This window comes from Tupaia chinensis, unplaced genomic scaffold (assembly GCF_000334495.1).
Source record: "Tupaia chinensis unplaced genomic scaffold, TupChi_1.0 Scaffold000605_1, whole genome shotgun sequence".
NCBI lineage: Eukaryota > Metazoa > Chordata > Mammalia > Scandentia > Tupaiidae > Tupaia > Tupaia belangeri.
The window spans coordinates 2,156,759-2,173,917 of NW_006160123.1; the positions used below are offsets into that span (position 1 = coordinate 2,156,759).

The following is a 17,159-nucleotide window of genomic DNA, read 5'->3' on the forward strand; positions in this document are numbered from 1 at the left end:
GTGAATCTTGTGTGGCCGGCGATGGGGGTCGGAGCCACTGTAACCATCAGTCCATAGGCTGACCCTGAGGAAGAAATAACTTTAAAGACATGGAAAGTTAGTTTTTAAAAAATTTTCTTTATTATTATTTTTTAATTTATTATAGGGCATGTGTGCTCCCTAGAGAGAAACAGAGAGAGGGAAATTGACAAAGCAAGCTGCCAGGTCCAGGATTCGAATTGTGCTTCTCCATGTGAGAGGCTAGCACCTTAACCACCATTCCACCTGCTGGTTCCTTGTACAGTTAATCTTTTTTTTTTTTTTAAAAAAAAGAATTATTTAATTTTATTTATTCATTCATTTATTTAATTTAACCAGAGAAAGACAGACACATAGAGAAGAAAGTGAGAAACCAGGCCCCCAGATCTGGGACTCTTAATAGTGGTCTGGCATGTGGGAGTGTCCAGAGCCTTAGCCATCACGCCACCTGCTGGCCCAAGTTAATCTTAAAATCCCCTGACTATATATTCCTCTTCCCAGCTGAAAGAGAAGATAATGCTAATGAATACTCGTTTAAATTTACTAATGAAGACCCTGAAGGAAGTGACTCCTGACCAGTCCAAACCAGAGAACTGATGGAGAGCCAGCAATTGTCTCAGGTTCAGTCTTTACTGTTGTCTTCAACAAGCATTGTTTAATTATTTCTTGACAAAGACTGTCTTCAAGAATGGTTGTGGAGGGGCCAGCAGTTGGCATGGTGGTTGGGGATGCTGGACTTCCACATGGTCGACTGCCGTTTGAATCCCAGATCTGGGGACTCTGTCTCTCACCCATTCCCTCTCCCTCTTTCCCCCTTTCCATCTTTCCCTCTCTCTTGGGTCAAATTAAAATAAATAAATATATAAAATAATTCTCAAAAAAAGAATGGGTATGGAAATATAGCTTATGGTCACCTCTAGGCTAATTTCCCAAATGATTTGTGAAGCTGTTTTTAGAAGCTGAGGAACTAAGGTATCTTCTCTCTAGGTTTCATAGCTATTTTCTTTAAGAACTTATTTAAATTTCTTACCACTCCATGATACTGATGTCTAAAAACATCTTTGACTGCCAAGTAGGAAATAGGATGTGTGTCCTCTGATGCGAAGATGCACAGCCGGTGTGAAAGCAGCCGTGTTAGCGTTGCCCATTAGCATTCCTCACGGAGCAGTTACATGAATACTGCGAAGTCATTTTTTCTCACATAAAATACACATCATATTCTATAAGTAATATTTAATATATTGGATATTCTGTAGTTTTCTATTTTAAACTGGGTTCAACAGGGTAGTAATGAAAGGAACAATAAAATATGAAACATTCACTGAACTCCTGTTTTCTCTAATTTTGCATTATGTTGCACCTTGGCTAAGTATTCAATTAATGTTTTTAAGATGTTGTGCTAGGTGCTGGAGATAAAAAAGTAAGCAAAACAGACACTGTATCCTCACAGATTATTATCTGGAGGTGAACACTGAAACTGAAATAATCACATAAAGGGCTAGCTCCATGACCTGGTGGTTAAGGGAGCTGGATCTCACAAGGCTGATTGTGTGGTTTGAGCAGCTTTCAGAACAGTGGGTGGAGACCAACAGATGGCATGATGCTTATGTTGTTGGACTCCCAAGTAGTTGACCGCAGTTTGAGTCCCAGACCCGATGACTTAAAAATCACACGGGATGAACCCCAGCTTGCAATTTTGGATGAGTTCACAAGTGCAATTAGTGTGGATATGGAAGTGTACATCTACAGTCATCACCCTCTTCACTGTGTCACATAGAAAATCTCTTTGGAAACACCACGAGTTCTACCTGCATATGGATGGCAGAGGCAATTATGAATTCAAACAGATAACAAGGTACAGTTGTTTGGCTCTTAGAAAAATCGGAGAACTGTACCTCCTTCAATGAAACAATTACAGAATGCTTAGAAATATGAATTAATTGTAAAATAAAGTTGAACTTGTTGAAAAACAAAGCAACAAATTAACTAGATACAGAATAATCAAGAATAAGCTGTTAAAAGATTTAATATTATATAGGATATTGCTTATTGTGTTAATGTTGGTTTAGTTATTAATATGTACTAAGAATGTCCTTATTCTTGCGATTAAAAACCTGCCTAAATTAAATTGGACTTAAATCAGTGTAACTGATTCATCCTGGGATGTAAACCATTTGAAGTCAGCTAATTTGACTTTTATAGCTCTTAATTTTTCCTATTTAAAACTAGAGTCACATTTGTCCTGTTCTAACCAGAGAATCTTGAGGTCCGTTTCCTTGTGCCACGTGGTAGTGGGAGATGAGTCATAATGCATTAGTAACATACGACACCACACATAATCGCATGTATTGCACAGTGGCGGGTTTCTTTAATTGCCACAGTTATACTCATTCCTTGTATATGTCTTGGGGTACATTTGACTCCAGGAAAGTCATTTGGATTTTCTCTAACTAAACAATAGATGTGCCTGTCTCTACCTACAGTACTGAGTTGTTTTGAGGGCTCTTTGTAATGATGTAATGAAGTGTATGTGCAGTCTTCTAAGGAGTGGTTGCTTTGTCTGTCCTAATCTTCCCAACGCGCTGGGTATTGAAACACAAAGTCCTGGGACCAGCAGTTAGTGTAATGGCTATGTAGCTGGACTCCCATGTAGTCCGAGACCCAGTGGCTTAAACTCATGCCGGGCGTGTGTGCGTACGTGCCCAAGATCCCAATAGGAGGTTGGAGGAGAAGGGACTGCGGCGTGGCCATCCCCTCTGGGGGGTGATTTCTCGCTTTGTCTCTCTGTCTCTGTCTGGCGAGTGCACACGCCTTCTAGCAAAAAGCTCTCCAAAAAAAAAAAAAAAAACAAAGTCCTTCTATGTCAAGTTCAGTTTCTTACAGAAATTCAGATTTTTAAAGAAGCAGACAGATCTGTGTATGTCAGAAGCCCCGTGGTCAGAACTATGGTAGCCACGTAGCGTTAACTCCAGACGAGCCACAGGAATGCACTACCTAAAGTCACGTACTGATTGTGCAATGTTATCACTGTCTTTGACTGTGACTTCATGTTGTGTTGTAAAACTATTACACATATGGGTGAATTGTGTTTCCAAGGCACTGATTTATCTTTGTGAATCTTGAGTAACTTTTTTATATTTGGGTTATTGAACTATCCTAAGAAAAATCAATTTCAGCCTACTGAACCATCATTAATAGGGCTATGTGTATTATTTGCACAGAGAGAACTGAAACTGAAAATAATCAATAAGCTATCTATAAAATCAGTTTTATCAAACTGGTATTCAAAAAGGGGCATTTTGTATTCTTGTTCTCTGCGTAACTGGTTTTGTTTTTTTTTTTTGCAAATTAAGTATAAGAATCACCGCTACTTGGGAACCAGCAGTTAGCGTAATGGCTATGTTGCCGGACTCCCACGTAGTCAACCGCGGTTTGCATCCCGGACCTGGTGGCTTGAAACTCACACTGGGTGTGTGTGCGTGCGTGCCCAAGATCCCGAGAGGAGAATGGAAGAGAAGGGATTGCGGCATGACCATCCCCCCTGGGGGGTGATTTCTCGCTTTCTGTCTCTATATCTCTCTGTCTGTCTGGTGAGCGCATGCGCCCTATAGCAAACAAAAAAATAAAAATAAAAAAGAATCACCGGCTACCAAAGCAAACTTGATATACTTACTGATTCCATAATATTTAACATTTGATTTTTTTTTTTTTTTTTTGTTTTTGCTATAGGGCGTGTGCGCTCGCCCGACAGACAGAGAGATAGATAGAAAGCGAGAAATCACCCCCAGAGGGGATGGCCACGCCGCAATCCCTTCTCCTCCATTCCCCTTCTCGGGATCTTGGGCATGCACACACACGCGCCTGGAGTGAGTTTAAGCCACCGAGTCCGGGACACGAGGTGCGATCAACTACATGGGAGTCCAGCGACATAGCCATTACAGTAAGTGCTGGTCCCGTAACATTCAGTTTTTTACCACTTCTCTTTAGTAGACTTGTATACTTCTTTTCTGTTCAGATAAAAAAAAAAAAATCAGATCCCCTAGAAAAGAAAATCACGTGGGATGCATGTGTGTGCTTACCCAAAATCCTGAGGGGAGGATGGAGAAGGTATTGTGGCCCCCAGGGACTGACTTCACTTTCTGACTCTGTTTGTGCCTCTGGCAAGCATACATGCACTATATAGCAAAAATCTTAAAAACACTTTGGGTGCGTATTGTGTGCACATATGCTTACATTCCTCAAATCCCCACAGGATGGAGAAATCGAGAAGGGATTGTGTTATGACCATGCGCCATTGTTTTCTCCCTCTCCGTTTCTCTTTGTTTCTCTTTGGCAGTCGTATGTACTTTGGCAAGCACATGCACCCTCTGGCAATAATTTAAAAAAAAAATCTTAAAGGTAGTGAGAAACCACAAGGTGCAAAAGCTTTACTAGTTTCTTGAAGGATGTTTTTCATCCCAAGAAAAAGAACCCCTTGGGTAATTTTACAGGTGGTTTGTAAGACAGGATAAGATTTACTTTTTTAGAAACTCGAGGTTATACTGGAGAATGGGAAGGGGCTGCAATGACTAGACAAGTTAACTTGGTTGAGATGTAGCTAGAAGGATGTTATTTTTTTTTAATTTTGCCAGAGGGCATGGGGAGAAGCAAGGTCATGGTGGGAAAAGGTACTGACAAAGCACCCCGCTTGGGGGAGGGCCCCAGAGCGATCCCTTCATTTCATCCAGCCTTTGGGATTTTGGGCATACATGCACATGTGCTCATCCATCCTTTTAATTTTTTTAATTTAAATTTATTTTATCTTATTTATCTATTTAATTTTAAATTTATTTATTTATATAATTAATTTAATTATCTTTCAATTTGACCATAGGTAGACAAACAGAAAGGGAGAGAAAGTGAGAAAGCAAGCTGCCAGGTCTGGGACTTGAACCACGGTGGGCCATGTAGAAGTCCAGTGCCTTAACCACCACGCCACCTGCCGGCCCTTCAACATCCTTAACCCTGCAGTTGGCCATGTGAGATCCTGTAGTATTCAAACCTCTTTAGATAACTAAGCCAACACTTACATAGTGCATATGAAAGCATCTTACTGTTTCAGATGGGAAGAACTGGCAATAGTTGCATCACTACTGTACTTAGGTCACTCTCTCCTTACCCAGCTCTACTCATTTGTTCATAGACCTAGAGTAAGATGAGCCCTAAAGGCAAAATGGGAAAAGGAGGAAAATAAAAATATAATGCCTCTTAACATGTCTGTCTGTTCATTCAGTAATGGATACCAGAAAATGCCACAGGGATACCAAGAAACCAGGTCCTTAAGGCCAGAGCCTGCTTCATCAGAGATATGAGTGCCTCCTCCCATCATAACTTACTGCGTTACAGGAAATTGCACTTTCTGTTTTATTTACCAGGGGGTATGTGCACTTACAGATCGTGAAGAACCAGCCCTGATAGGGCATGGCCACACCAGTCCTTTCTCCACCTCTCCCTCATGTATACACATGTGCTTAGTATGTTTCTCAGGCCACCAGTCCAGACCCAAAACTATAGTCGACCATGTGGAATCCAACACCTTACCCACCATACTAACAGCTGGTGAGGAAAATGACGCATTTCAAGTAACAAACAACACAGTGAAATTTCAGTGCATTCTCAGCCCATGCTGCTTTATTGCTAAAAATATATATATATACATACCGGTGCAGAGTTTCCAACTCTATAACAGTTCCTTTTTACATCAAAGAATAAAATTTCTTCAAAAATTCCAAAGATGCATAGATTAAAAAGCAAGCTGCCTTTTGTAATCCTTCAAACATATTCAGCAAAATTCTTTCAGTAACACATCAGCGGTGCGTTGGAGAATATGCAAGGACAGCACGTAAACACAGTGAGGGGCTCCTGCACTCAGGACAGAAATCAAACTATGTCAAGGGCACGCTCGTGCTAATAAGCCTTTTAATGGCAAGAGACGGGTGTTCTTAAGCTGCCCAGACTCACTATTATGTAAGGACTGATGATAATGTACTGCCAGAGTTCCTTTTCCCTAGGAAAAAAATAAATTTTAATTGATGGCATGGGAATCACCAAGTGAGGCAAAAATCTTCAGAAAATTCTAACCAGAAGATACTAACTTTGACATTAAAGAAGTTTAGGAATCAGGGTCCCTGGTGAAAAATCCTGTGATGCTTGGTTCTCCAATATTTACCAGTTTAATATGCCAAAATGGAACAATAGGAACGATTTCGAGAAACTTTTTAAATCTTCATTAGTTGGCAGGCATGTTAGAATTAAGTGGCAAAGAGGAAACTGATACATGGGATACATCTCACTTCCTATTTGGGTAGAAAATAAACATCTCAATGACAAGCAGTGTAATTCCAAACTGCTAAAAAGTTACCATTCCACAAAATATTGAAACATTACCAGAGGTATTAGTAATGAAGTCCCAGAGCAAAGAATTGTAAGTTAAATAGTTTGGAAAGAAAATGCCATTTTCAGTACCAGAACATGAAACTTCCATTTTGTCTAATTCTGAATTCTATCCTATTTAGGCTAGTTTCACACATCATGAGTTTTTCTGTACATTATTTGTCATAATCACTTAAAAAGGTTATTTCAATCAAGAAGCTTTGCAAAGCTAATTTTCAGCGACTAGAATAAATTGATCTGCTTTAAATCAAATAAAATAAATGACAAGATTTTTTGTTAATGGCAAAACTTTTGCCTGTTTACCTGGCGAAAGCTTTAGACAATAAATTGTGCTGCCTGACCAAAGGATTAAGGATAAAACTCTGGCTACAAAAGTGTTTTTTAGGGACTAGCAGATGGCACAATTGTAACGTCACTGGACTCCCACAGAGCTGACCAAGGTTCGAGTCCTAGACCTGGAAGCTTAAAACTCACGCCAGGTGTGTGTGCATGCGTGCCCAAAATCCCTAGAGAATGAAAAAGGGATTGCTGTGTGGCAATCCCTCTGAGGGATGATTTCTCACTTTCTGTCTCTCAGGTGTGTGCACGCACCCTATAGCAAAAATCTCTCTTAAAAAAAAAAAAAGAGTTTAAAAAAATTTTGAATGTACTACAGTAACAAGAGAAATCAGAATGTTTTGGTATTTTCAGAACTGTTTCTATTGTCTCTTTTGCTGTAGGGTTTCTTTGTGACTGGTTAGTACCAGTACCATTCACAGAAGTTACCTAGTTCTTTGAAATCCTGAAACATCTGAAATATGTTTATCATTTCCAAGACACTAGGGTTTTATGTTTCTGTTTCTCTTTCTTCAGAGAGATACACACCCTCAATAGCATCTTCACACCATGACCCGCCCCCATCTCAGCCAGCCTGGATCTAAGGGCACCCATGTACCTGGCATGCAGAGACCTTGGCATGTAAACTCAGGACCGTCCCATGTGGTTACAGGTGTTGTGTTACTGCTGCACCACTGCTGCTGCAGCGGATACCCAAACATGCCAGTTTTAGGAGACTGCAAACCTCATTGGACAAACCTCCTACCTAGTTGTGACATCCTCCATATTCATGTTTCCTACTTCCCTATCCTTTCTGAAACTCTGCACCTATCTGATTATTAGCGCCATAGTAGCATATTTATTGATTCAACATGCTGAGTTTATGCCTTTTGTTTTGTATTCAAACATGCTTGGGGACTAATGGAACCAAGCAAGAAGTGACAGGGTGAGCACTGTTAGGCCCTATTCCTGATAGTTTGAATGTCTTGTGGTTGCCCCTATTTATCTAATACTTCTCATTTTCAATGGAAGTAAGATAATCTTTCATTAAAAAAAATTCAAATAATAAGTTCAAGCTATTGGCTTAAATTTCTATTGCTTCATTATTAATGCATATGTAAAATTACTAGTAGTCACATTAACACTGGACGTTTTCACTCATGCACTAGAATAGAATGTTAGTACTCTAAAGTCAGAGTCAGTGGCCTGCTGCTTTTGCTTACACTCTTCTCAACTAGACCCAGTTCTAATAAACATGCAAAGTAAAGCCCTTGATTCAGAGGAATTATGGGAATAGCAAGGACACATGCAAAGTTTCAACTAAAAATTTAAGCTGACAAAGTGTTTTCTTAGAAATGCAGGCAGATGCATTTCTTCACCTCTATCACAATGCTGCTTCAGAGCGGAGGTATAAGTCACCACGAAAAGATGAAAATTATGACCACTGTGCAGTTATAAAAGTCTTATATGCAAGTCATGGTCCTTTTGGGTAGAGAATCATGTAAAAACTTTGGAAAGAGAATTGAGAGATAATACAGTGTTAAGGAACAGGTTATCTTGACCATTTACTGACAGCTGTATTGTAGAACATCGGTGGCTGGGGAATGGTAAAGCTCTTAGAATTGTTCCTTTTCGGATTCACATTAAGCAGCATGACCCGCACAACTCCCTGGAGAAAAGGAGTTGACGAAGAGCAGTGCTAATTCAATGTAAACTCAAGCATCAGTGCCCTGAAATTGAGCATAGCCCTGTGCCTTTTACAACTGTTGGTGAAGGGATCCTTCCAAATATGGTATAAATAATAGCCACGCAAAGTTCGGAATCAACTAGAAACAATTTGCTTGCACCAAGTGCACCATGAGAATGTAAACTCCTGGAGGCAAAGGGTGTCTTCATATGTTGCATATAACAGGTACATAGCATAAACATGAGACCCAAAAACTGAAAGTAACTCACCACATACTTTGAGACTACAAAAACTTGTAGCATACCTTTGCATTTAGAAATATACTAACATAGCTGTTAATCTTTAATTGTTCCAAGTAACTAACTGTTGACATCCCTGTAATATGTACCGCAGTCCCCATGATAGTGCAGATGTCTGAATATTGCTTGGTTCTAATGTCTCTTAACACCAACCGATGGCATAGGACATCTAAAGAGGAGCTATAATCAACTTAATATAGCCTTTTCCCTACCTGTTAGGATTGACATATAATAAATTTCCAAGAGGCACTGTTTTCTTAGATCTACACCACTTATCTTTTAGTTTTCCTTGGGAAAACAAGGGACTGTAGACCCAACCTTTTTAGGGATATTGAAGGTGCTCAATGGCCAAGATGAACATGAGGTTAAAGGGAGTAAGAAGTCACCCTAGTTCCATTATTATATCCTGCTCTGAGCTGTGCGACTACTCAGCTCAAGAAACTAGTTTACTGGGTTCTTCTTGTTAAATAAGCAGTCATAAGCCATAGGCCACATCTATATTAGACAAGTTTTTTTTTTTTTTTTTAGAAAAAGCATTAAAACTAACTGTTTTGACGATTCCCTTCAACCCTTTTGCTTTTCACCTTAAATCCCAACTGCTCTATCCACAAGCATGAATAAAAGTTAGCTATCCAAGTTCTTAGGTTTTTTTTAACCCTACATACACTCCCCCACTCCAAACCTCTCTCTTCTATTTAAAAAATATACCCAGGAAACCAACAAAGAAGCATGTGACAAAGCAGAAAAATATGCCATTTTAACAAAGTAAATGCTCATTGTTAAAAGGAACATCTTGGGACCAGCAGTTAGCATAATGGCTACGTTGCTGAACTCCCATGTAGTCGCCCGCAGTTCGAGTCTCAGACCCAGTGGCTTAAACTCACTCCGGGCACGTGTGCATGTGTGCCCAAGATCCCGAGAGGAGAATGGTGAAGGGATTGCAGCATGGCCATCCCCCCTGGGGGGTGATTTCTCGATTTCTATCTCTCTGTCTCTGTCTTTCTGGCGAGGGCCCGCCCCCTACCAAAAAAAAAAAAAAAAAGGAACATCTTAAGCAAAAAATTCACATGGTGCTTTTCTGAGGGCAGTGGGAGGATATTTGTTTCTAGTAAAAAACAAAGGTTTCATTTCAAGGCTCTGACTTATGCTTTAGAAAGCAAATGGGGTCTTTAAACATACATAAAAGCTGGTTATTTCGCACACAATGATATATTTATATACATTCATACTGTTCTAAAAGTACCTTCCATTGTTCTTTACCTAAAAGATAGCTTCCTACAACTCTGTTGGTTGCAGAGCCCAAATTCCAGCAGTAACTTTTTCTACTTAACAACCTTGCTAATGCAGTTTACTACACATGCAAAACTGTTATTGCTACTAAAATTCTACCTCTTGAAAATTACTAGTTCTTTATGGCTTTTTTTTTTTTGCAACAGTAAATAACCTTTCCTATATACTATGCTATTTTGTATTTATCACCTTTTCAGAGGTATTTTTTTTTATCCTAAATGCTCTCCAGAAATGGATTCTCTCAGGCACTAAACTACTTGAGTCAAAGTACAAATATTTTGTATAGTATGAGAATCTAAACATGGGTCCCTGGAGATCTGCCAGCCTACTTGTTCTAGCTTACTTGTGTATAAGATATACCACATTAAAATAGTGGTATACAGTTTTCCATTTCTGATTATCTAGCTACAGAATCTGTGTCAACAAATCCTAGACTTGCTTTAATGATGATTTAATAATTACCTCAGAAAATGGCCACTTCCAAGATTGCAAGACAGCTTTTAGAAGTAGGAATTCCCTTTCTACTGAAAGCTATGCATATTCAGAGGAAACAGCTGTTTTATTTGCAAAAGTAGAAAAGAGTGAACACTACGGAGGAGAGTCCACTAATACTGGCAACCTAGGTAGCTTCCGTCTAGCTACATTTCCAATTCTTATGAAGTCTGGAACCCCATCAATACACAGCTGAGCAGATGCAAAAATAGGAAGATTCCTAACAAATAATCTAAGGCTCTGAGCTACTGTTCGTCCAGTGACACATGGTCTGCAGGACAGACACTCATCGATGCAATTAACCTAGCATCTCAGGAAGATATGCAAAATGTAAAATATTTCTTAAAAGCACTGGGAAGATAACGAAACTAACAGATACATGATGTGAAGACAGTGTTAAGAAGATCACTGCACACTAACAGCTAAGCAGAAGCATGAAATGGAGCCTCATTTTAAGGTTTCCTGAACAAAAAGGCAGCTGGTCTCAGCTACCACATGGGAAACATCCATATACTCAAAGACAGCGTCTCACACCGTGACCCTACTATTCCTAAGTGAGTCTTTTGGCCTTCATCTCCTTTCCCCAGGGAGAATATCACAGATTCAGATATGAAAAAAGAAGAGGTCTAGATTTTCCACTCTTTTTATACTATTTGTTATTATCCATAATTCATACTGAAGTTTAAAATTATTACTAGGCTCATGCACTACCCCCTAACACGGCACTACAATATGCTACCAAGCACTAATGCTTACAAAACTATACACATCTCAAAATGGAAGACATTGGTGATTTTGTTGTTCTTAAACAACTTGTAACATTTGTCCACAAGTATTAAAATATACATTATATATATATATATTTCTATTGCACATATCCCGTATTTTTGTTTTCAAAATTAAAAACTGCCAGCGAACAAAGGATAAGGAGGCATAGCTGAAGACTGAGGCATAATCTCCTGCCTAAAATGATAGCTTTTGTCAAGAAGGGGACCAAGACAGCAAAGAAAAAAGTGCAGACATGTAAATACTAGAAAACTACACCTGGAATATACCCACTTGTTAAATGCTACCAGTGTCCACCATGAAAATGCAGAAACAATTTGAAAAAGAATGTTGAACACTGGTTCTCTGAATTGTGAAATAAAATATAAAGCTTCTGGAAAAGCTGAGTCTGATACCCGTTCAAACAAGCAAGTCAGAGCTAGTTTTACTAGTACAGGTAACCTATCCCAACAAATGATCCTACCCAAAAACTTACCAAAAGGACATAAAGAATATGGATAACTGACAACAGGAAGGTACAGATTCTCCATATGATATTTTGTACATACAATGGGACCTACGTCTTTTAATAATTCCAAAATACTAAAGGAAACACATCAGGAAGTGGCTGGAAGGTTAGAGAAAAATTTAACCTTCTTTTATCCAAAGTTATTTCTTGCTTTATCATTCAGTAATTGCCCCCAGTTAAAGGAAATTATATTTTATCTATGTGATTATTTTACGAAATAAAAGCTTTTTTAGCCCATTTTGAATTGGTTGAGCAATCTCACTAATCTTAGCTTGCTCAAAATTTCCCATTTTTGGCCATTTCTGTCATTCTGAAATTTTGGTAAGTCTGCCATAAGTTTCTAGTATCACAGCTTGCATAGCCCTGAACAAACATTCCAGAAAACACAGAGATGATCTAATACTATCTGTTCTTAAGTTCACCTAAGAAGTTTTAAGTTCTTTCTCAACTTAGAGTCACAAATAAAGGTTTCATTCTTATGGAAAGATATAACAATACATACAATGTCCTCCGTTGGTTTGGAAGCAAGGATAGCTTTCTACTATATTTTGTTCATCATATGGTATAACTCTTTTGAGAAAAAAGGAAAATCCATCATTTTTATTAGAACTGTCTTTCTTGTTTTGAGGTTTTTCAGATCCTGAATTTCTTCAGTATCTGTGATAATATAACCACAAGTTTGGGAACCCTGCTTCCGAGGACCATTCCATGAGAAAGTTCAGTTCCAACTGAGGCATGTTACCTAAGTCCTAGTCTTATCATCCTAACGTACCACCTAGAATAATCTATCACATTCATGTACCTATCTTGGGCTGAAGGAAGAATTATTTATGCCTTTATAAAAAATTAGTTATATAATGTAAAACACATTGCTTCTTTTTCTTAGGAGAAAGGAGTTATATGAAACCTTTCTCATCCACACACCCACAACCTCCTCTGCATCCAAAGCTCCAGGCAGGTCATTCTGTTGGGTCCATCACATCTTCGGATCCAAAAAAACCCACTATGCCACGTCTTCCGAGTCTTAGCAACTTGGGAAATAAAGACTCAAGAGTTATATAAGACTGCCAAAAAAAAAAAAAAAAGATGCAGCAGGCTCTCATCCTAGGGAGGTAAACAAGATTTCATCACTGGACTCAGGTTTGTTTGCATTTCCCACACTTCCATTAAACCTACACATACTTGCAAGTTAGCTCCTACACAGTCTGGTCCTTCCATAGCAGAATGAAAACATTTGACGTTTTTCATATCCAAAGACTTCTGAGGAAGAAGTCAACAGCTTTCTTCTTCAGAAAAATCTCTTCTCATCCAAAAGTGTATATAATTTACACATGTAAAAATGTGTATTTGTACAGAGACTGTGATGTTTTATTTGCATTTGAAATTAACCTCCTTGATGTCTTGTCTTTATGATTCTTTATCATCTCAGAAGTTTACCTGTAAAACTGGAACTGTGTTCTTAGCCAGTAAAGCTGTCACAAGATGAGCCAGGGCTTTGAGTTGTAAATACATGTAACTTTTTAGCATCTCTTTCATTTCAAATTAGACTGTGTATTTGGAATTTATTGTTGCAGTCTAAACTGTGCTTATCATGATAGTGCCTAAAACTGGAAGACAATTTTAAAAAGCACTGAAGTCATCCATATTTATTATTTATTTAGTCTTCTTGTTTGCGGAAAAAAGGTAAAGAATTCATAAATACTACTACCTAAGCAACCTTTTCAACAAAACATCAGCCTTCAGCTTGCAAAATAATTTCTTCATAATCAAACAGGAACAGAAGAGCCATCTCAGTTGCTTCTTTCTTCCTGGAGAAGTCAGCAGGGTAATTATATCCTAGGAGCTTCTCTGTGTTGAATTTGAGAGGTGACACAAAAAGAAAAGCAGCCTTTCTATTTTAAATCACGGAGGTAATGTGTAGAAGAGAGATCCACATTTCAGGAAAAGGGAAAGTGGCTAGATAAAAGAAGCAGGACTACCCACTCTAAGAGAACAGATACCTGGAAATACAAGTAAATGAAAAACAGAAAGATTAGGACAAGTACTGTTACATGAGCTTACTTTGTAAAAACATACATATTCAAAAGAACATTCTGATTATATTCTGTATAAAAGAAAATGTCTAAAGAACACCAAATGCAATATTGTCATCAAAAAAAAAACAAAAACATTAGTAAAAAAAAATGTAAGCATGACACAAAAAAGCCGGATTTATGTAAAAGCTTGTCTTATATAAAATGAGATATATATGTCAATTTCCTATAAAGGCAAACAGAGGTGTTCTTAAGTTTTTTGCAGTCACAAGACTGATTCTATATAAAACATATTTAAAACAGTACTGTACTCCAGATTTGTTGCCCTATTATATAATACTCAAAACCATATGTATCCTAATTTTTTCTTTTTTTTCTTTTTTTTTTTTTTTTTTAGATTTTTGCTATCAGCCACATGCACTTGCCATGTAGAGATAGGGACAGAAAACATGAGGAATCACGCCCCCCACCCCCACCTCCGGAAATGGCCGTGCCTTAATTCCTTTTCCTCTATTCCCCCTCCAGGTTTTGGATGCACACACACTTGTGCCTAGGCTGAGTTTTTTTGTTTTTTTAAACAAAACAGATTTTTGCTATAGAGCGTGTGCACATGCCAGAGGGAGACAGAGAGACAGAGAGTGAGAAATCACCACCACCACCTCCCCCCCACCACCACCCCCAGAGATGGCCACACCTAAATCCCTTCTCCTCCATTCTTCTTTTGGGATTTTGGGCAGACACACACATGCATCTGGCATGAGATTTAAACTGCCAGGTCCTGGACTCAAACTGCAGTAGACTTCGTGGGAGTCCAGTAACATAACCATTACACTATCTGCTGGTCCCTCTGTAATCCATTTCTAATGGCAAGATAACTAACAACAATGTTGAGAGAGAAATAAGATAACTGCTAGTTCTTTCTAGAAATAATCATGATAAAAGAATTCTGTATAAACCAAATAAGTACCAAAGAAGCCTTTAGGGCATTTTTTTCCTTAAGAAGGAAACTGTCTACATTCTTTTAAAAACAAATTCCTTCAGCAATAATAATAAAAATGTACACCTTCATTATATGTAAACTTTGTTCCCCCCAAATCTTTCTTAAAATTTTAGAGATTTTTTTGCTATAGGGCACATGTGCTCACTAGAGAGACAGGGAAACAGAAAGTGGAAAATCACCCCCCAAGGTGAATGGCCTCACCACAATCCCTTCTCCTCCAGTCTCCTCTCAGAATTTTGGGTATGATCGCACATGCTCCCGGCGTGAGTTTTAAGCTGCCAGGTCTGGGACTTGGATCTCAGTCAACCATGTGGGAGTGCAGTGATATAACCATTACACCATCGTCTCAGTCAACCATGTGGGAGTGCAGTGATAGAACCATTACACCATCTGCCTGTCTCCCCCGCCCCCACCATCTTTTTTTTTTTACTTAAAATAATTTTATTATATCCCCCCGACCCCACCATCTATTTTTTTTTACTTAAAATAATTTTATTATATCATAATCTTGCTTATATGACACTGAATCACATATAACTTTACAGTGTATTATATTTCTTTTTCCAGAAGGAATACCATTCATATCAGTCAATACAAAGACATTAAAATCCCCATCATCATCATCTAATAGCTTTTCATTTTTTTCCAGATCATTATTATTATTATTCCAATTATTTTTTAAACATTCAATCACTATTTGTCATTTCTACCATCTACTCCTTAACATTATGCAGTACGGCTAGAAAACCAGAGCTTGTGTTGAAATCCACTAAGGGTAGGCTCCAGATACTGAGCTCTCTGCAGCCTGCCCTTCCCCCTAAATCTCTGAGATCCAGTTGCTGGTCTCGCCAGGCCTGGCGAACATCTGTGACCCTTCCCTTACCTCATGTTATTGACTCGTGGCTGGAGCTATTGCAGAGGCATGCACCCCTTTCCCATGCCAGCATCCCAAGATCAGAGACACTAAATTAATCTACAAGCTCTGGTGGCTCTGTTTGATAATCTGACTGACCTTTTATCATCATTCTCAAACAGTATATGTAAGAACCAGATCCCTGCCTTGAGGCAGGCAGTCTGTGCTGATCTCATAAGTGATGTATGTACTCTCTGAGCTTAATATATATATAGCATGATTCTGTGCTCATATAAGCACGGACCCTCCACTCAGCTGTCAGCAAAGCATCCATCCTGTCCTAGTAAGTAAACTCGTGTCTTCTGCTGGACTTCTGAATGTGTCTTTGGAATTGGTAAACAACACAGGCAAGCCCACTCAAACTGCGGGCTGCCTCCTTTACATACACATACAGCTTTTTCCTTCCTTCCTTCCTTCCTTTCATTGATTCTCAAGCCGCTGGGTCCAGGACTTGAACCTCAGAATTGGCTATGTGGGATCCAGCACCATAAAGTCCATGCTACCTGCTGGCCCCCACATATGGCTTTTTCATATGTGTTTTGCATAAACTTTTGAAGACCCAGTCTATATACCCTAAATATGCACAATAAAATTTATCTTAAAAGTTGCCTAGAATCACCTAATAACATTCATTTTGAAAAAATAATTTCTTCTCCTTTGATCTTATTAAATCAGTGTCTTTCTTCCTTATCCAATAAAAATTATTGGTTGTTCAGGGAAATAATCAAGCTTTCTTCTTAATACATTATGCTAAAAATCAAACACTTAACTGAAATACCAGTAATTTATAGTCGGTTTTGATGTTCACCTTCTCTTGAAACTAATGGCTTACTGTTCTACCTAGCTATGTTAAGCTGCTTAAACAATATTTGAAAAGATGAACCTGCTATTACTTACTTGCCAAGTCCTGAGTTCTTAATTTTGTTTTCAAGATGAATATAAAAGCACCAAAAGGTTAAGGAAGATGTTCTTCTCATGATAAGGTACCTGAAAATAAAAAGAATATTAAAATAAGGATCTAGCCCTCACTAGTGCTAGATCAGTTGGTATGTAAAGTTTTTCAAGCAAACCAAGCTATTCCAAAAAATATCACTATCATAAACTATTCAGAATGAACAATCAGAAAGCAGTTATTCTCCAGGCCAGTAGGTGGTGTGGTGGTTAATGGAACTAGACTCTCACATGGCCGACTGTGGTTTGAGTCCTAGACCTGGCAACTTGCTATCTCACCTTCTCTCTGGCTCTGTCCCTCTCTGGTCAAGGTAAGGTAAGGTAAGGTAAAGTAAGGCAAAAGTAAATAAATAAATAAATAAATATATTTTTTTAAAGGGCAGTTATTCTCTACCTGTAGTGACATGAATTCTACTCCCTTTTTTTTTTTTGGAG

The 17,159-nt window shown here is 38.5% G+C and overlaps 1 protein-coding gene and 1 long non-coding RNA gene across 2 annotated transcripts in view; one reads left to right on the forward strand and one right to left on the reverse strand.

Moving 5' to 3' along the window:
- OIP5 (Opa interacting protein 5) overlaps window positions 1-805 on the forward strand; it is a 12,310-nt gene extending 11,505 nt beyond the window's left edge. The window contains exon 5 of the mRNA XM_006158672.3: window positions 520-805. Coding sequence (XP_006158734.1) covers window positions 520-615 — 96 coding nt within the window. The 3' untranslated portion in view covers window positions 616-805. The remainder of the gene's footprint in view (window positions 1-519) is intronic.
- A 9,166-nt stretch (window positions 806-9,971) lies between these two features.
- On the reverse strand, window positions 9,972-16,941 carry LOC114009701 (uncharacterized). Its single transcript, XR_003551083.1, has 2 exons — window positions 16,671-16,941; window positions 9,972-13,827 (listed from the first exon to the last, which is right to left on the reverse strand). It is a non-coding gene; the product is annotated as an uncharacterized LOC114009701 (long non-coding RNA).
- Between the last annotated feature and the right edge of the window lie 218 nt (window positions 16,942-17,159).